This window comes from Chaetomium tenue, assembly GCF_020726465.1.
Source record: "Chaetomium tenue strain MPI-SDFR-AT-0079 chromosome Unknown F5144scaffold_3, whole genome shotgun sequence".
Taxonomy (NCBI): Eukaryota; Fungi; Ascomycota; class Sordariomycetes; order Sordariales; family Chaetomiaceae; genus Chaetomium; species Chaetomium tenue.
In genome coordinates, this window is record NW_027117331.1 from 585,427 (window position 1) to 603,338 (window position 17,912).

Below are 17,912 nucleotides of genomic sequence, written 5' to 3' on the forward strand. Positions count from 1 at the left end.
CATATCTTCAACACCAGCGTATTGGGGCGCGAATCCTCGCGTATCTAGGTCTAGTATGTAATGGACAACTGCTTCTTCCTCGGTGATTGTCAATCTATGGGCTGCAGGACGCGACTCTAGCTTTGGCGTTCGTCCGTTCATTCTGTAGCGGAGAGTACTTTCAGGCACATTGTAGATTGTCGCGGCTTTCCGACGGCTAAGCTTTTTATCTTGCCGGATGGCTTCAATCGCCAAGATTATCTGGCTTTCTTAAGAAGGGATTGCCATTTTTGGTTGGGGAGAAAAGTTGTGTAGAAGATAGGAAGGTGTGTCGCGTAAAAAGATGCGCCGCTTGGGGGTGTGCGCCGCTTGGGGGTGGACCACGTTAGTGGATAATGGTTCATTTTGTTGTTCCTTCTTACTCGCTGTTAACTATATTCCGTTCTAGGTCTGTGTACTACGGAAGTTCATAGGGAAGAAACGGGCATAACTGCTCTCTAACCGGGAGGGAGTGGACAATTCTCGCCACTTGTTGAGGCGGCCATGTGCGCATAAAGGATCCTCCACAACCATGGTCATCTGAAGTGCTGGGAACAGTGTAGTGAACGTCTCACTCCCAACCCTTAACGGGCTGGGCGTCACCGAATGTGAATGCCACCAGGTGACAACTCCCGAAGTTTAGTTTTGGCAACAATGGGCGGTCGAACAAAGATCAAGTCGTGCCCGCAGCATTGGATGGCCTGAAATCAAGCGCTAGGGAACAAAGCTCTTGTCAACCGAGCGCAGTATATCAACGCATGTACAACATGCCCATTTACTTGGATAGTACATGGTTGCTATTTCTTGCATTCTTACAACCGGGAGCTGGTTTTGTTACTTAAACCCTTGCTTGTTGGGGCGATCAACACAGTGCAGACTGGGGAGGAATGGGAATAAGAGGTCAGAGCACCGGAAGATTTCTTGTACTCACCACTTAAGAGACACCAATCAAGATTTGATTCATTAATTATCATGGATCAAGATACAAAAATGATGGATGTCGAGATGGAGAATCAGGCCGACACACAGGATGTGCCCCCGATGCCTCCGAGTCCGAAAACGGAAAGGCCATTGAGTCCGCTCTTCACTCCAGAGGGTTCAGAAGATGGCGAAGACAGTGACGAGAAGGTTAGAGAGTTGGAGACTGAATGCACGAAATGCAACAAGACTGTCTCTAAGTGGCTAGACCTCATAATGCGAGAAGAGGGAGAGCCGCGCTCCAAGATCGCACAGATGTCTGAAGAAGAGCGAGATCTAGCGCGGAAGCCCTACTGCTTAGAGTGCGCCGACGCCGAGGTCTGGCTCTGGCTGCTGGTTAACGACGTAAAAGGCAATATAAAGCCCCTAACACCAGCCCAGGTCAGGGGAATGACCATCATGAACCTCTGGGAGACTTTTGGTTTATGCCAAGGAATCCATGAGTGGATGGTGATCGCCGACTATTACAAGTTCTGCCGGGGGTGCGGCAACCCCCACGTCCTTGTTGAGACTCCTGGTCAACTCTGCCCACCCTGCAGCACCAAAGAGAAGTGTTTCACCTGTAGCCGAACCCGCAGGGCCGACATTTACTTTGTCCCGGGCGACGGCCCCAAGAAATGCAACATATGCTATCACAACCCCATGCGCCGGATCGCTACATTCCAGTCGGATGGCCCAGCCGAAGCACCTCTTGCGCCAACAAGCGATGACTTGGACGCGATGTATAACGAGTCTGTGGCGTTTGAATTGGAGGCGGCACATAACGAGTCTGCGGTGCCTGACTCGGATGCGGCGGAGAAGGAGTCTGCGGTGTCTGACGAGGATGAGGACTAATTAGGTGGTTTTACTTCGCTGTGAGTCGTCGGTAGGCACCAGGTGGTTTTCCGAATATTATGTTTCAAGAATCAAGCAGAGCCAGTTAACAGATCGTATCTTCACCTCTTTTCGCCTTCCATGAATGTCTACTAACATGTACGCAACCCACCCCCGAAATACAAATCCAACCACCCTTCCCTTGAATCCCTTCTCTCTCTCACACCTTCCCACAAGCTGCCAACATGATCCTCGCCACCTGCTTATTGACCGCGTCCTCTGCCGGCATATGATGGCCCCCCTTAAACCACATCACCTTCCTCCCCTCCTCCCCAAAATACCCCACCAACTTCTCCCCCTCCGCCCTCCACGGATCCGTCTCCCCCATCAAATGCACACTCTGCACCCTCACCACCCCCCGCCCCAACATCCTCCTCCCCCCCTCCTCCCGCGCCACATCCCCACCCCCACGATACGGCACCGTCCCACAAACACACACCACCACCTTCACCCCCCCACCCCCTGCATCCTCCCTCCCCTCCAACCTCCTCACCACCTCCATCCCCACCTTCGCGCCCATCGAAAACCCCACCACCCCGACCAACTCCCCGCCCCCCCCTTCCTCCCTCACCAACCGCTCCACACTCTCCAACAGCCTCGCCGCGCCGCTGTCGTCGTCCTCCAAGGACCAGTACGCGTCCTCGGCCGCCGCCGAGCTGTCGTCCATCCAGGTCGCGAAGGGGTCGCACCCTTCGAAGAAGGGCAGGACGCCCGGGCCGGGGCCGCTGGGGTAGGGCGCGTCCGGGTAGAGGAGCGTGAAGTGGGGTTGGAGGAGGGCGGCGAGTTTGCGAGTTTCTGTGGAAGGGGGGGGAGGGAGGGGGTTAGTGGGTGGTTCTAAGGGGGGGGTTCAGGATAGGGGGCTTGGGTCGGTCTGATGGGTTTTGAGGGGGAGGGGGGTAGTGGGAAAACTGGGAAACGGGAAACGGGAAACAGGGGAATTGCGTACGGAGGCGGAAGATGTCGGCGTTGGTGCCGGAGCCGTGGAGGAAGACGATGCTGGGTTTGGTCATGGTTGGTCGCGGATTGCGGGATGTGATGAGGGGTTTAGGTGAGTTTGGCTGGGTGTAGTTGTAGCAGAAGTGTACCCCCGTGGGCAAGTCGGCACGACACAGGTTTAGTTGACGCTGGCGTATGGAAACAGTACCTACTCGACTGTGATAACTTGAGAATATGACAAGAATGTGAGACACGTCGATTTCCCAGCATGCCGCTACCGGTGCAGCCTCGGTCAAAATCTGCTGACGCGAGATCGGAGAAGCTCGGCAGAAGCTGAATTCCGGTAGCTTCGCTCGACTTCGGTTGCGCCACGGGCCTGCAGCAACCGCTTGGCAGCCGTAAGGACGGCCAATTCAGCCCCGAATCGGCTCCGAGGTTGTTGTCAACTTGTCTCCCGATCCGATGTTGGGTAGAAAAGTATCAATCGAGAGGGTAAATAGGTTATTGTGTCTAGGTGCTGAGGCTATGGTGGGATTTAATGGTGAGTTTACGAACTTGGCTGATAGCAACATCGCCAGTGAAAGTACCTCTTGGGAATAAAAGGAGCGTTACTGGAAGCACCATGGCTTCACCTACTAGAAACTACGGATTCCAGGAGTTGGATCGTTCGGTCTACCCGCCTGCCCACCTCGATTAAATCAACAAACTTGAATAAGACAAGTTGTTCGACAAATTCACTGGATTATCCAGCCTGGCTTCCGTATGGCGCCGGCAGTGCTACGCGCCTCTCCTCTCTAGGTACTGAATCACATCCGGATGCAGCCCGGGAACTTGCATCTCGTTCAGTGGCAGTCGAAACCCTCCCGGGGCCCAGCTCACTCCTTGCCTTGCTCCCTCGTAGATGGCGGGTGCCTCCTGCCTCCACTCTTCAGCGCGGAACTCGTCAGGCCAGCCATACTGCTGCAGCAACGCTTCCCTCACTGCGGCCATGCCCGGCTCCCAGCCCGTCGATATCACGGTTGCTTCGCCGGTACCAAGACCTCCGGTGGGCATGAACTCGAGACGTCGCAGGTCCTCGACATAGTCGGCCAGAACGGTGGGTGCATGCAGCGCGACACGGTTGCGGTAATGGTTCGGCTCCTCGGGAAACTCGGGCACATAGTCGGGAAATTCCCGGCGGATGTGGTCGAGGACGACTGCGCTATTATCGCTACGTCGGATGGTGTCTTTGTCCCCATCAGCATCATTCACATTGACGTGTAGCCAGGACAATTCGACGGCGGGGAAACACTCACTCGCCTCGGTGTCCAAGACCCACGTCTCTCCCTCCTCTCGCTCGAACAACAAAATCACCTCCCCCGGCCGAAGCTGCGTGTTAACGAGCCCAGCGTCCGGGTTGATACCCATCGGCAGTCCGCACACCCGACGGCCGAGACGGAGGTGCTCCGGATCCCGATAGTTGGGCAGATACGAGTCCGGCCGGATCTGGGCCCACTCGACGAATTCACTGCTGGTCCAGTACGGCAGGCGTTTCAAAAGCGACACAACGCGCGGTCCGAGGTTCAGCCCGGCGCAGACGGCTTCGTCAATGTCGGTGTGGCCGCCGGGTGGCGCGAACAGGATGCGCTCGGCCTTGATGTGTCCGATGGAGATGAGCATGGTGAGGATTTGTATCACCAGGTTGACGATCACATCTTCGTTGTATGCGAGGGGTGAGTCTGCGAGGGGAGGGGCTGTGATGTGCCCCCTGAACGGGGACACGACTGGGATGTGGTCCATTGGTTTAAAGGTTACTGTAGTTAGGTGGATGAATGGAGATGATCGGGGATGGTTGGAGGGGAATAATGGAGAGCAGACCTTTGCTTACAGGTCATGGTCCATGGGTGGTACCAGACAGTCGGGGCCCAAGGGACTAAAGGCCTGGCCCAGCCACTGATTTTGCACCGACTCCACTGCTTGGCCTGCATAATATTGGCCAAAACATCATTTCTATAGGCCATACGAATAAACAGTTCGAGTTCTGTGGAAGGAACTTTGCTCAGCCCGGGTTGTTTTATTCCAGGCAACTCGTGCCAGTTACCACAAGCTCGTCGCTCCCAGTGACATTTCCCAGAATCCCCCCATTCGATAAAATGACAAGTCCAACAAGCACGCCGCCACCCACCTTCGGGCCCATCCCCCAAGGCCTCTGGGACAAGACCCCCCCCACTCAAAGACATTAGCGCCACCGGCAGCCTGGGCGCGCTGAACCAGTTCATTAGGGCCCCCCGCGGCCGCACCCACGGCTCGTGGGGCTATACCATCTTGCGCACCGGCTACAGCCCCGAATCGGGCGTGCTGTTTACCGTTGCACTCGAGCGTCTTAAAGCCAAGTCTACTGGTGGGGCAATTATAGCGGCCGCTTCTCGGCGTTTGGTACGCTATATAAGCAGTACTCGGTCGATTACAATAACCCCAATCAGGACCTGTTTCGTCGGTTTTATATCGAGGTGGTTGAGGATGAGGAGGGCCTGGCTTATCCTGACGGCGGCGCCGATAGGGCGAGGTTCCCGGCCTCGAGGAGAAGCGGCAGTTCCTTGGCACCGGCGCAGGAGCTTGGGTATGGCCGCCAGAGACGGACTGTATAGCTGACCCCGAGGTAGAGGAGTTGGACGACAATGATGAGTACCGCGGCTGGATGAGGATGGATGTGTATGATATTCGGTCGTCGTGGTTGCGTCGATTAGGGTGCGGTAGAAGCGGCAAGAGAAGGTGGCTTGGGCACGAGGAGAGGGAGCAGGCCTCGGGGATATACTGGTTTGCCGAATACTGATGTAGGTGGCCCGGAACCTCAACGCGTTCCCGAATCGGGCGTTGGTGGTGTCCTAACGTTCCGTCGTCTTACAACACTAACCGTGATGCAGTTTATCACCCTAACGTCATCAGGGTCACAGGCGTCGGCATCCGCATGCACCTGGGTCCACGGACAACGTCTGGCCCGTCTTACATCATGTCTCGGCACAGTAACGTGCGCTGGAGACGACGGCTACCATAGCTTCTCGACTCCTACCATTTCGTCTACGATTTCCTCATGACTGGGCTACATCCTAACGTACCTCGAACGAGTGTTCCCTCCCCTGAGCCAAGTAAAATCTAACCCCCCTCTTCCGTCCTAAAGCGTTCACCCCCTATTCTCAAAGGTGACTACTGGCGCATGAGTAGGGGCATGGGGCTGATAATACTCATCATATGCACGGCGATCATGGCGCCCTCTCCCTCTCCCGGAACGGGCCGTCTTCGTCTCCGCCGCGCCGCCACCACTCTCCGTCGACGCCGCCACCGTCTCCGTAGCGCAAACGCTCGCCGCCTGCTCTGCCGGACTCCCCGTCTTTCCCGCGGCCGCCCCAGTCACAGCCCCATCCGCCACGGGCCCGCTCCGCAGCTTGTAGTTGCCCTTCTCGTCGCGCCCGACGGCGTCCAGCTCGCGCGCGCACCCGTCCGACGCGCACCGCAGCACGCCGAATTGTTGGAGAAGCTCGGCGCGCGTCGGCGCCCGCGTGCGGTTGCCGTCGCTGATGCCGAACCCCAGCGCTGCTGCCTGCGAGTCGGGAGTGTGGTCTGAGGCGGCCCGTTGTGCTAGCTCGAGAACTACGGCGAGGTAGGAGTGCTCGGGGAGGTTGAACTCGTTGTTGTTGAAGTAGTTGTCGTTGTTGTGGTCGTCTCCCCGGCGGTTTGCGGAGCGCTTCTTCTTGTTCCCTCCCACAGGCGGGAATGGGCGTAATCCTAGCGGGTTGCGGATCGGGGGCGCGCCGGCGGGTGGCTGTTCCTGATCGGCTGGGAACTCGATTAGATTGTCGCCGTCGCGCTTCCCGAACCCGTCGATGAACCCTGCGTTGGGCACGGGCTTGACGTGGCCTACGGTCAGGCTGGGCGCCGGCGCCCACCAGTACGGTGGATAGCCGAGGCCGTTCCGGGCGTAGTAGCGGTCGTCGGTGTACAGCGCGTATCCCGGGTCGTTGGTGATGGTCGGCAGGCACGGGTTCAGAGCCAGCCCCTGGTTGCCGTTGTGGTCCGGGATGTTGATGTTGTCGACAAACATGCGCTTCAGGCTGGTCGTTCGGTCCACCGTCTCCCAGCACGTCAACTGCCCGTTTCTGCCATTGAGAGTGTTGATGGTCGTCTCGATGGTCGTCTCGGCAAACATGGGGCAGAAGCCGTTGGCGAGCTGCCCGGCCCCGGCGTTGTGGGTTTTGGGGATGAGGCGGATGTACTGCCAACTGAACCCCGGCTCGCCAATGAAGGCAAAGTACGGAAACTCATCTCGCTCGCACCAGAAACCTTGATTCGCTGGCAGCCGGGGAATCCAGGAAAGCCAGGCACGGTGGTGCATGGCGTCCCACAGTCCGGGAGCCCATCGCCTGTTGCCCGCCCACCTCGTCGCCGGACAGGTGAGAGTGATGGTTGCACCCGGAGCCAGGCCAAGGCTGTGGGTCATGACGGACTGCATGTGGTAACATGCCTGCTGGTAGTTATTGCCGTCGCAGACCTTGGTTTCCACTGCGTAGTATCGCGTCGTGTCGAATGTCTGGGTGATGGTCACGCAGTTCGCACCCACTTGCTGCGGTGGCAGATTCAGGCCGCCGGGGCCGGGCTTTCCATGAGGCACAAATAACGCAGGCAAGCCGTTTCCGCCGGGGTTGTTGATCCACTGGCCCGGGAGCTGGTAGATCCAAGAGCCGCCGTTGAGGGGACTGCCCATGACTTGGAGCGAGCCTCTCTGGTACTGGCACTCCTCGGGGCTCACGTAGCCAGAGGGGAGCGGCGCGGGATGCAATTCCTGAAGCTGTGCCACCCTTCTCCGCGCAATATGGCTGTCTCCCGAGTAGCCACCGCCGGGGGCCCCGAAGTAAGGGCTGATATTGCCATTGAGCTCACATTGCCCAAGCTCGCTGGGTGCGATGTCAATTGTCTCACAGCACTGCCGGATGTGTCAGTTACTGTTCGGCTGGGTTTGAGAAAAGGGAGATGATATGGGCTTCTCACAAAGCTGTAACTGTTTCGGCATGTCAGGCCGCTGGACCAGCCCCATACCCGAGCGAAACCATTGATCCAGTCCGAGCCCTTGAAGAGCAGGATGGATCCCGCAGGGCACTGGCTGTTGCACGATGGAGGCGTACCATACCAGATGCAGCCGTGAGGATCGACGTTGTCTTCGATGCACATGACCCTAAACTTGCCCGGATCGCACGTGTTACGAATGGCGCCCGAGATCTTTGATACGCCGCCGGCGTTAGTTGCAAAAAGCCCGCTACGTGATGGTTCAGTTTGCTGGGGAGCTAATACGCACCATGTTTGCGCTCCTGGTGAGCTCCTTGAAGCCCACGGGACACTTTGGATCCTTGCTGCACTCGGTCCAGAACACCAGCTGGTGGCCCTTGTTAGCAAATTGGCTTAGTTGGCGGACTAAGGCTAATCAACATACCAACCCAATGATACTCTGTTGGTTGTCTGCCTTTTTAGCCAGGTTATTTGCCTGGATCAGGCCTTTGGATGGTGGAGGCCCTCCAGCAGGGCCCCCTTCCTTGTAGGCGGCCCCGTATCCCTCAAAGGAGCCTCCTACTCCCCACAGAGACCGGTGGTCAAATGCGTCGAGGTCCAATGCCCAGATCATGGTCCCTCCGAGACATTCGCTGTTAGCAAAGGCCTTCTTGAGGGCAAAAGTTTCCCAATCATCATATGATACCCTAGTTTATCTGGTCAAAAATCCATACCAGAAGCAAACTGGATATTGACAGGGCATACCATTGATCGCCGTCCCAGTTGATGTACTTCACGCCCGCTTCTTGGTCGAAAACGGGTGTCAGCCCCTTTTGTTGAATGATGGAGAAGATCTCATTGTTGGAGAGTACGCCCGAGGTTCCGGTGCAGGGCCCCGGCTCTGCGCCGCTCCGGAACTCGCAACCAGGAGTGTTGCAGCTTGCGCTCTTCAGCGTGAAGGATCGCCCATAGAATGCGAGGCCGAGAACCACCTTATGTCGGGGGACGTTGTTTCTCCACAGCAAATTCAGGCCGTCCCTAATTTCTGTTGAGATTGTGCCCTATGTCAGCCTAAGATATGCCTTGATCTTTCATCAATCGTGATGCTTACCAGAGATATTGCTGTGTGGCAGCGCCAATGGCTGTGTCCACTTCGAGTTTCCATCCCATGTGCCGTGAATATCATAACTCATTACGTTGAACCAATCAATATGCTCGATCATCCCGGCAACGTCGAAGCCACGCAGATACCAGTAGGAATTCGGCACAGCAACCGTGATGCCGTACCGCTGCCCAAAGGCACCACGCATCTCGCTCACCAACGACACGTAGTTGGCCATATCGGCAGCAACGCCGCCCCGGTCCTCGGCAGATGGATACTCCCAGTCCAGATCAATGCCGTCAAACCCATACGTCTTCATGAAGGCCAGGGCCGACGAAATAAAAGTTGATCGCCCGCCGGCGGTGGACGCCATGCGGGAAAAGTCGGCGGTGCCAGCGGCCCACCCGCCAACGGCAATGTACACCCTGAGTCTGGGGTTCCGGGCTTTCAGGTTGGTCGTGCGTCTGTACAGGTCAATGTCATATGCGTTGGCCGTGGCGATCTTGTTGTCGGGCCCGACCAGGGCAAAGGCGAAGTTGATGTGCGTCAGCAGTTCGACATTGAGATCTTCTGGGTACCACGCATCGCAGGGTCTCGTGGTGGACCAGCTTTCATAGTACCCAATGGTCTTCTTGTCACTCGTGCCCCCTGAGCAAGAGCTATCCACATGCTAAATTAGCCCGAGGGAACATTCTGCTAGAAACGAAAAAAAAGGGGCAACCTACGGCGCTGGGATGTTGCCGCAACCGTTTTGGCAACCGTCGCCACAGAATTCATCCGTCGTTCCGCAGAAACCGTGGGCGCTGCAGCAGACATTGAGGGGACATGTGCTCTTCCCCGGGGCGGCATACTCTGTAGTTGTTCAAGACCAATGTCAACCTCGCGGGCCACGGCATCGAGGCTCCATGACAGTTGAGTCCACTCACCACCGCAGTCAGCCACGGCATCGCAGTTGTTCTGGCAACCAGCTCCGCAAAACTCAGGCCCAAATCCACAGTTGCCCCATTGATTGCAGCAGCCCGACTCGCAGGGCTTGGTCGTGGAACACGGGGGCTCGGCGTCGCAGGTGCTTTGGCAACCCGTACCACAGAACTCGGAGCCAAAGCCGCAGCTCCCGAACTGACCGCAGCAGCCGGTTGCGCACAACTTGGTGGCAGAACAGTCAGGCTCAGCATCGCAGGTGCTCTGGCACCCGGCGCCGCAGAAATCAGGACCGAAACCACAGCTTCCCCACTGACTGCAGCAACCGACAGCACAGTGGTTTGTGGCGGAGCATTGCTTGGAGAGCGCTGCGTCGAAGAGGAGCAAGATAGTTAGAAGGAGGAAGCCCACGCGGCTCTGCAGGCGAGGTGGCATCTTCAGTCCTCAGTGGTGAGGGATCCTGATGCTGAAGGTTAGTTAAAGAGAAGGGGAAATGTGAAATGCGACAGAAGAGACACGTGGCGAGGCGTCGAATGTTGTGTCTCCTCAGTCCGGGGTCAAGGAATCACGTACGTAACCCAGCCGGTGACCCCATGACCTACACTGCTTGGGCTCGCCCGTGCTCGTCGTAGCTTGCCGCGGACAAGCGAACTCCATCACACGGTCAATGGGACTCATCACACCCATCCCACAGTTGGGGGCGGTTAGAGAGGGATCATAGGAGGTGCGCAGAGGCAGTTGGTGTCATTTTCGAGTAACCCGTAGGTCCAGACTATACGTGCCAAGTATCGCGAGGCCGTCCTGCCTAGACGCTAGACTCGGGTCGTGGGGGCGATTGATGGTGGCGTTCAATAATGGCACAACACAATCACATGAAAAACAGATAGTGAAGCTCTCGAGGCGAGGTGATGTTGCACTCCTACCTGTCCCTGCATCGTTCTACTCCTCATCGGGAGTTGGGAGCTACATAGTTCCTCTTGGCAGGGGCTGGGCATCCATGGTTGCCAGAGGCGTCCCATGACACTGTATCCCGGGCACCTCAAGTGTAACCATTCAAGTTACCCGCGAGTCTCTGCCCCCCGGGCTCGTCTCCCTTCTCAGACGAAGTGGCACTCAAGGTGACTGGAAGCAACTCCGGTTTGGCAGCTATCACGCTACAAATGGCCTTCATACTTTGGCTTCAGCCCCTTTTCCTTTCTGTCGAGGCGGTCATAACCTTTTACAATGGCCTCCAACGGACCCTCTTCACGGACAGCCTCAGCACGGGGTGCGACGCAGCCTTCAACACGCCCTTGAACTGTCCAGACACTGTTCAACTTTTAATTTACGAGGAGGCAGCTGTTGGTGAGTAAAGTCTTGTATGTGGGAATATCCCCGAGCAAAATAGTCACTAAACACCCTTTTTGCCAGGATGGGACATCGCCGGCCTCTCGGCCATCTGCGATCCGTCATGTGTCGCGGACCTAAACACGCTGGTTACAAACATGGCCACAAGTTGTGCAGCGGACACGTTTTACATGGACGGCACTCTCTTCTCGTTGGCTGACCTCAGTGATACCATCTCGGATAGACTGAAGTTGATATGCTCAACCCAGGGATCGCCTCCTGAGTTCTGCTTGGAAGTGGAAAAGACGTGAGCTGATACCTCTTTCGAGCGAGCAGCAATCCTGGTAAACATTTAGCACTGACGGCACCTCAGCTGGGATATTGGCGCCCTTGTCATGGATGGTACGGTACAGTGGCCGACCTGGACCCTGAAGTGCCATCTCCAATGGGACGATACCCACGGATTCTACTGGGCAATGGACGAGAACGGAAAATGTATCGATCCAACCCCTTGGGAAGACATGCAGCCGAGCTATCAGAACTACCACTATGCTAGTGACGCGTTTGGCGCCTACGACATTTACTACAACCGATCCTCGGAGATGCCGACAGACAACGGCCACGGATGGCCAGATCTCATCTACGAGGACGAGTATCCGCTTCAGATTCAGTGCCAGCCGTGTTTTGCGTGAGTGATAATGCCTGGTGATCGATTTCGTGAAGTCGAGGCAGGGCATCTGATGGCTTACCACGGACAGATCATTGTTCTTGGCGAAATACGAACCGAAGGGAGCACCAGCTTGGACGTAAGTTATTTCTCTGTCGGGGCCTTCTTCCGAACACGAGCAATTCTAATCCCAGACTGGCACAGCGAGATGCCGGAGCAGATCTGGAGAAACATGGTGAAGAACTGTGGGATTATGAGAATTCCGAACCCATATAGAAACGCAGTATTTGATTTCCCAGCGTAAGTTTCTCGCTTCACAATCTAACAGTGCTCAGATGATTGCTTATGCTCCATTCACAGCGATTTCGGGGAGCGAGAGCCGCGGGATCTCACCGACTGCCCCAACGTTGTGTCAGTCCCAGCGGGTGACAGCGCCAGCCCCCCGATAGACTGCAACAGCTTTGCCGCGGCCCACGATTTCCCCACCGCCGGCGTGCGCCGTTTAAACCCCGAGCTTCCGTGTCACGACCTCCGCGGCCAGACAGTCTGCTCGCCCGTCACCTGTACACGCCTCGTCGTGGGGCAGCAGATTTCGGCACGCGCCTTCGCAAGCTCCACGGCCCTCAGCACCATCGGCGTTACCGAAGTCCAGTTTTGGACGTGGAATCTCTTCCTCAGCATGGGAGATGTCCTCCAGGCGGGTGATTCGGTCTGTGTTGCGTAAGTTCCACGACGGGTCAACCTAGCGACCACGTGTAGCCGAGTCTGACTTGCTCCTCTCAACAGACCTCCGGGCTCTACGGGCCTCTATGTGCCGGACGTTGTTGGCCCACCGCAGACGACAATGTTTACCACTACAGCGTACGTGTTGGACTATTTCCCTCCTTGACGAATGTCATCTGACCTAGCCCCCTGCTGTTCAAGGAACCCTGCGAATCCAACCCCCCCAGGGAGCTCTTCCAACTGTGGCTACTGGTATGAGGTCGAGGAAGACGATACTTGCACTTCCATTTGCCTCTTTTTTGAGATCGCATGGAGTCAGCTATTGGGTGAATACGCCGTCTGAAACTCCAACCCGACGGCTTGCTAATTACCTGTGGGAGCAGGCCTCAACCCATCCATCGACTCTGAATGCACCAACCTGGAGGTTGGCTCCGACTATTGGTATGTCTATATGTAGCGGCCCTCTGGCTGGACCAGCTTCGCTGACACTACACCGCGATACAACAGCATCCACCCCGTTTCATCCCCAACCACCTCCTCCCTCCCTCCCACATCCACCACCACCACCACCAGCCCAACCTCCACCCCAACCTCCATCTGCACCGACGGCACCGGACCCGGCGGGTACCTCGGCCTGTGCGACTACAGCTGCCACTACGACTTCTGCCCGTCCCCATGCACCTGCACATCCACCACCAGCGACACCCCCAACACCCCCCCAGCCGTCGTCGCCGGGCCCGGATATGCCCTGGTCGGACAACCCGCCGACTTCGGCCCGCTGTGCGACTTTGCCTGCTCGCGGGGCTACTGTCCCGCGGGCGTGTGCACGACGGCCTACAGCCCGACGCCCGAGCCCGGTTTGGTGTGCGTTCAGGGGGAGGGGGAGGGGGGTTATGCGGGGCTTTGTGGGTTCTGTTGTATGTATGGATACTGTCCGCCGGGGCCGTGCGTGTGTAGCTTGTATGGCCCGCAGATTGAGGAGCCCCCTGTTACGGGTGCGCCGGGGGTTCCGGTGGAGGGGTTGGATGGGAGTTATGAGGGGCTGTGTAGCTATGCGTGTAATCATGGGTATTGTCCTGATACGGCGTGTGAGATTCCGTAGGGGTAATAGAGGCTGTAAAAGATCTCTTTTCGGGGTCTATTTCGACTCTCAATGTTGGGCTTCTGTCTTCTGCCAAAAGGATTATCTAGACAATAATGCTGTACTTCTTGAATAGGTACCTTAAGGCAGCCCCCGCTCTTACCGCGAGTGCTCCTATCCTTCCACGACCTCCGCCTTGATCAAGACCGGGATGATCGCCCCAGGCGCGACCCTCACCGCCGGGTGTCCAATAACCTCATACAGCGCCAGAATAGTTCCCGAGTGGGCAGTGACGGAAATGATAGGCGCATCGTCGCTAGTGAATAGATCATCCAAGAATGCCTTCACCCGGACCGCGTGCTCTGCCAGTGTTTCTCTCACATCCGGCTTCCACAACTCATCCTCCTCCGCGAAGCCCTCTTCAATCGCGAAGACGGGGTGATTCTCGTGTATCCAGGTGCGTGTGCGCCGGCGGTCGCACGTGTGAATGCCCAGTCTCTCCCGGATGAGCTCTTTGATGAGCGGCTGGAAAGGCGGGACCTCGCCGCCACCGGGAGGCAGTGTCAGGTCTGAGAAGGCTATTTCGCATGTCTCCAGACAGCGGGCGTGGGGGCTGGCGTAGTGTCGGCCTGCGAGGGGCAGCTTTGCGGTGACCGCGGCGTCTGCCCAGAAAGTCTTCATGGCCTTGGCCTGGCCGATGCCTGTGTGGGTCAGGTGGGCGTCCGCCCAGGTCGTCTTGTCGTCGCCGTCCAGCTTTGCCCAGTATGACTACTCAAGAGAGAATGTTAGCTGTTCCGTCTCGGCCTAGGACGACACGGAAAGATAATGCTTACCTCCCACGCGGCTGTTCCAACTTCTCGCTCCTTTACATTGTGGTAGCCCTGGCCGTGGCGAGCAGCGTACAGCAACTTGTAGACGGCCTTACCGCCCGCTACTTCGTTCAAATGATCGAGGTAGTGGGCGAAGCGTTCCCAGCTGCTTTTCTCGCGCAGGGGGTCAAATGACTTGTCAGTCTCGTACTCCCGGTCAATCAGGCCTAATGCGGGTAAAGTAATCTGGCATTGTGAGCAAATGACCAGTGTACATGTATGTACATCGGGCCGGCGTGATGCTCACCGCTTCGAAGGACTTGTCCGTGGGCTGTGCATCGTGCGTGAAATATCCGGTAACGGCGGTATACCTCAGCTTTGGTGACCCTGACGCCATGTTGCTTGGTATCTCAGGTATTACTACTACCTAAGTAGGAGTGGTATACCAAAGGCGGACGATTCTGGGATGAGATGTGGTGGAGATGTGGTGAACAAATCGGAGGAGGTGCGGGACAAGTACCTTACCTAGCAATTGGCATCTCCACGAGGGGTCAAACCTGCCGCTTATTGGTCCATCAACAGTTACCAAGCGACTGGCATGAACTACGGAGCCCTCAGGGGTAAACCCGTCTAAAGTTGATCCGAGCAGAATGATTCCCCTCCTTCCATCCACCCTAACTACAAGTAGATACTTGATAGCCTACTTCTATCCCAATGCCAGCCAAGATGGCATTGCCTGGCCTGTGGATATTGGCATTGGCATTGCACTGGCCTGTGGGCATGGCATTGGTTGGCATGGTTGTGCTTCCTTCGGCTCGCGTCGTACAGATCTCAGATGGCAGATTACTGCACACCCTTTGGGACTTCCCTGCCCCGAAGCGTACGCGTCCTTGGAGAACTCGTCGTTCTTATTTTATCGATTCCAGCCCTAAACACCGTCCTCGGACTCGGGCAAAGGAAAAGCGAGTCCGAGAGGATGCATTTCGCCGCTAAGCTGCTTGCCATCCCGTTATTGCTTTTGCATTGTAACTAACAGTTGTTACCGCCTATTTTCCATTGTCTCGCTCTATTGAAGTGGGTGGTCATACCACACATACCTAGGTTGCGAGGACAGGGCTCCAATAATGCGATGAAATGAAGGCCTTCACCTCCCAGCACTCAGCCACTACCACGCAGCCAATCTTGGGGTGCCTGTCATATTCAAGATGACAGGGCTGTTTCTCAAGAAATACCCGTTTTTCGGGGCTCTTCGTCGCGTACCCCAAACGCTTTCACCATGGAGTACCCGGGAGAACGGCACGCGTGCTGTGTTCCCAAACATGTGCCTCCCAGATTTCCGGGCCTTCCGTTTCGCCATAATCCAAGCGTCTCGGCCCCGAGCCACGATGGAAGCGTCGTCATCAAGTAGTCTCATCCACTCTTTGTTCAATCCGGCCGATAACCAAATGCGTCCGAGCCGGGCAACGGGCCAATGGCTGGCTTCATGGGGACGACGGCAAGCTGACTGTATGCACAGTATGAGAAACCAAAGTGTCCCGAATAGGAACATTTCCATCCCATCCGTTCCAACAAGGCGGCTCTCCGGGGTCAAAGAAGCTTGGTCAGGGTTCGAGTCTCCAACACACAGCCCACCATTGCTTTCACCATGTTTTCCTCTACTCAATACCTACCTACACCGTACAGGTTGCCGTCTGCGTCTGTCTCATTCTTCCCTTTGTTTCCCCCACCCTGACACTTGCTTGCTATGGGGTCAACATCGCGACCAATTCGTGTGCGCCGAGTGCGACCCGGCTCCTCCGCTTTAGTTCTATTCCTTGTGCTCTACGGGCTCTGGTACGCCCAGGACCTCCTCCATGACACTTTGACGCTCGCATCTCTTCCCTTGACCTGGCCGCGCTACTCCGAACACTTCTACCTCTCAGCCGAGCTCGACGATTTCGACGTCACCTTCGCAAACTACAGCATTCACCAAACAAGCGCCGCTCCGTTCCCAGACCGAGTGCCTCCTATTCTCCACCACATCTCGCTCGGTTCCGGGGCTGCCACACACTCGAAATGGAGCGAAGTTCGCCAGAGCTGTTTGGACATGCACCCAGGCTGGGAGGCCTTTCTCTGGACAGATGAGACTGCCGATAAGCTCGTTAGCCAGCACTTCCCAGAGCTTTACAATATGTGGACAACATACCGGTATCCCATTGAGAAGGTTGATGCGCTACGGTATATGGTGTTGTACCACCATGGCGGTAAGCGTCACCCCTCAATACCTACCCCTGCGGAAGGCAGATGGAACTAAGCTAACGTCTTCACCTCCCCCCAGGTGTCATTCTCGACATGGACCTCCAATGCAAGCGCGCATTGGGCCCCCTCCGACGCTTCGAGTTTGTCGCCCCCGCCGCTCACCCCACCGGCTTGTCGATCAGCTTCATGATGGCCAGCAAGGGCAACACCTACGTGCGTCAGCTGGTGGACAACCTGCACCGATACAACAGACAATGGCTCGGTCTGCCGTATCCAACCGTCATGTTCAGCACTGGCTGCCATTATGCGTCGTGGGTCCCCCATCCCTTGGTGGCCTCTGCCTGTTAAACAACTGCTCCGTACTGACAATGTCAATGCTTTCTTCTGCAGAACGATCCATGCCATCCAGCCCAACCGCGCCGAGCTCAAAGTCCTGGCCGGGCCGAAGGAGAATCCTAATATGCACAACCTCAACGGTCGTGTCTCGACGCCCATCCTCAACCACTTCGGCAGCTCGTCGTGGCATTCCTATGATGCCGCCATAATTGTATTGTTGGGCAAAACCCACGGCTGGGCACTGCCGGTGGTGGGTGTTGCTGCCGTGGGGCTGGTGTTCTATGGCGCGAGGAGGTTGAAGAGGAGGGCTGGCTTGCGGGTGTGAACTATTATTGTATGGGCTTGTGCTTCGGAGCTTCTTCTCCGTTTTGTTATATTCAGGGGCTCGGGCGGGCCTGTAGGCCCTAAATGCTCTTCAAAATTAGTCCCAACGAAATCTGCCCCGAGTTGGGTTCCTGTACTGGGCTTATATGGAGTATTGGATCAAAGTTCGCTAGACCGATAGATTGGGTTTGAACTTAGGCCCCGTATTGAGAGGATATTCTCTTGTCACCCTACAGGGAAACTAAATGCATCTCCCTGGCCAAACGGTATTGGGTAGGAACACGGACTGGTGAGGAAGATGGAGTTGGGAATAAGAAGGAAGGGGAGAATCTGGTTCGAGGAAGGAGTCAGAGTTCAGTGTGGCCTCAATCCCACTGTTTGCTCATATGTTGCTCCATCTGTGCTTGTACTGTCTGCTTCACTCTGGACTAAGATCCCGCCATTGCCCTTTGGGCTCTGACGCGTAGGGCGAAGGCCAATAGCCCCCCGACTGCGAACCCATGCGGCTAAACGGTCCTCCAATACCCCGAAGAGCTTTTGCATTTCTTGAAAGGCTTACGTGGT

General features: G+C 56.6%; 9 protein-coding genes across 9 annotated transcripts; 4 read left to right on the forward strand and 5 right to left on the reverse strand.

Annotated features, from left to right (window-relative positions):
* Nucleotides 1-1,011: 1,011 nt before the first annotated feature.
* On the forward strand, nucleotides 1,012-1,830 carry F5144DRAFT_591255 (uncharacterized protein; the record flags this gene model as incomplete). The annotated part of the gene is made up of 1 exon (XM_066790247.1): nucleotides 1,012-1,830. The coding sequence occupies one exon, from the start codon at nucleotides 1,012-1,014 to the stop codon at nucleotides 1,828-1,830; it is 819 nt and encodes a 272-aa protein (XP_066644231.1).
* A 199-nt stretch (nucleotides 1,831-2,029) lies between these two features.
* F5144DRAFT_644304 (serine hydrolase FSH) lies at nucleotides 2,030-3,328 on the reverse strand (the record flags this gene model as incomplete). Its single annotated transcript, XM_066792843.1, has 2 exons — nucleotides 2,816-3,328; nucleotides 2,030-2,664 (listed from the first exon to the last, which is right to left on the reverse strand). The coding sequence occupies exons 1-2, from the start codon at nucleotides 2,877-2,879 to the stop codon at nucleotides 2,030-2,032; spliced, it is 699 nt and encodes a 232-aa protein (XP_066644232.1). The 5' UTR covers nucleotides 2,880-3,328.
* Nucleotides 3,158-4,743, reverse strand: F5144DRAFT_565860 (uncharacterized protein). Its single transcript, XM_066788525.1, has 2 exons — nucleotides 4,101-4,743; nucleotides 3,158-4,031 (listed from the first exon to the last, which is right to left on the reverse strand). Exons 1-2 carry the CDS (start codon nucleotides 4,582-4,584, stop codon nucleotides 3,583-3,585), a joined length of 933 nt encoding a protein of 310 aa, XP_066644233.1. The 5' UTR covers nucleotides 4,585-4,743; the 3' UTR covers nucleotides 3,158-3,582.
* Nucleotides 4,744-4,937: 194 nt separating this feature from the next.
* On the forward strand, nucleotides 4,938-5,617 carry F5144DRAFT_600725 (uncharacterized protein; the record flags this gene model as incomplete). The annotated part of the gene is made up of 3 exons (XM_066791091.1): nucleotides 4,938-4,944; nucleotides 5,021-5,220; nucleotides 5,345-5,617. The coding sequence occupies 3 exons, from the start codon at nucleotides 4,938-4,940 to the stop codon at nucleotides 5,615-5,617; spliced, it is 480 nt and encodes a 159-aa protein (XP_066644234.1).
* A 348-nt stretch (nucleotides 5,618-5,965) lies between these two features.
* On the reverse strand, nucleotides 5,966-10,279 carry F5144DRAFT_529205 (uncharacterized protein; the record flags this gene model as incomplete). The annotated part of the gene is made up of 7 exons (XM_066786898.1): nucleotides 5,966-7,762; nucleotides 7,828-8,120; nucleotides 8,263-8,528; nucleotides 8,587-8,866; nucleotides 8,933-9,582; nucleotides 9,649-9,775; nucleotides 9,850-10,279. The coding sequence occupies 7 exons, from the start codon at nucleotides 10,277-10,279 to the stop codon at nucleotides 5,966-5,968; spliced, it is 3,843 nt and encodes a 1,280-aa protein (XP_066644235.1).
* Nucleotides 10,280-11,004: 725 nt separating this feature from the next.
* Nucleotides 11,005-13,662, forward strand: F5144DRAFT_619439 (uncharacterized protein; the record flags this gene model as incomplete). Its single annotated transcript, XM_066791968.1, has 9 exons — nucleotides 11,005-11,188; nucleotides 11,255-11,477; nucleotides 11,544-11,858; nucleotides 11,929-11,976; nucleotides 12,042-12,137; nucleotides 12,198-12,474; nucleotides 12,516-12,525; nucleotides 12,944-13,001; nucleotides 13,068-13,662. 9 exons carry the CDS (start codon nucleotides 11,005-11,007, stop codon nucleotides 13,660-13,662), a joined length of 1,806 nt encoding a protein of 601 aa, XP_066644236.1.
* F5144DRAFT_565866 (histidine phosphatase superfamily) lies at nucleotides 13,603-15,347 on the reverse strand. Its single transcript, XM_066788526.1, has 3 exons — nucleotides 14,758-15,347; nucleotides 14,475-14,696; nucleotides 13,603-14,409 (listed from the first exon to the last, which is right to left on the reverse strand). The coding sequence occupies exons 1-3, from the start codon at nucleotides 14,845-14,847 to the stop codon at nucleotides 13,816-13,818; spliced, it is 906 nt and encodes a 301-aa protein (XP_066644237.1). The 5' UTR covers nucleotides 14,848-15,347; the 3' UTR covers nucleotides 13,603-13,815.
* A 152-nt stretch (nucleotides 15,348-15,499) lies between these two features.
* Nucleotides 15,500-16,100, reverse strand: F5144DRAFT_161175 (uncharacterized protein). Its single transcript, XM_066782542.1, has one exon. The coding sequence runs from the start codon at nucleotides 16,003-16,005 to the stop codon at nucleotides 15,616-15,618; it is 390 nt and encodes a 129-aa protein (XP_066644238.1). The 5' UTR covers nucleotides 16,006-16,100; the 3' UTR covers nucleotides 15,500-15,615.
* F5144DRAFT_161176 (glycosyltransferase family 32 protein) lies at nucleotides 16,101-17,461 on the forward strand. The gene is made up of 3 exons (XM_066782543.1): nucleotides 16,101-16,693; nucleotides 16,768-16,999; nucleotides 17,079-17,461. Exons 1-3 carry the CDS (start codon nucleotides 16,195-16,197, stop codon nucleotides 17,347-17,349), a joined length of 1,002 nt encoding a protein of 333 aa, XP_066644239.1. The 5' UTR covers nucleotides 16,101-16,194; the 3' UTR covers nucleotides 17,350-17,461.
* The last annotated feature ends 451 nt before the right edge of the window (nucleotides 17,462-17,912 follow it).

Coding starts and splice junctions, on each gene's coding strand:
- F5144DRAFT_161176 (XM_066782543.1), top strand. CDS start 16,195: ATGGGGTCAACATCGCGACCAATTCGTGTGCGCCGAGTGCGACCCGGC. Junction 16,694..16,767: donor GGTGTTGTACCACCATGGCG/GTAAGCGTCACC, acceptor ACCTCCCCCCAG/GTGTCATTCTCGACATGGAC. Junction 17,000..17,078: donor ACTGGCTGCCATTATGCGTC/GTGGGTCCCCCA, acceptor TTTCTTCTGCAG/AACGATCCATGCCATCCAGC.
- F5144DRAFT_161175 (XM_066782542.1), bottom strand. CDS start 16,005: ATGGAAATGTTCCTATTCGGGACACTTTGGTTTCTCATACTGTGCATA.
- F5144DRAFT_565860 (XM_066788525.1), bottom strand. CDS start 4,584: ATGGACCACATCCCAGTCGTGTCCCCGTTCAGGGGGCACATCACAGCC. Junction 4,032..4,100: donor GGTCTTGGACACCGAGGCGA/GTGAGTGTTTCC, acceptor ATGGGGACAAAG/ACACCATCCGACGTAGCGAT.
- F5144DRAFT_565866 (XM_066788526.1), bottom strand. CDS start 14,847: ATGGCGTCAGGGTCACCAAAGCTGAGGTATACCGCCGTTACCGGATAT. Junction 14,697..14,757: donor CGGACAAGTCCTTCGAAGCG/GTGAGCATCACG, acceptor TCACAATGCCAG/ATTACTTTACCCGCATTAGG. Junction 14,410..14,474: donor TTGGAACAGCCGCGTGGGAG/GTAAGCATTATC, acceptor TCTCTTGAGTAG/TCATACTGGGCAAAGCTGGA.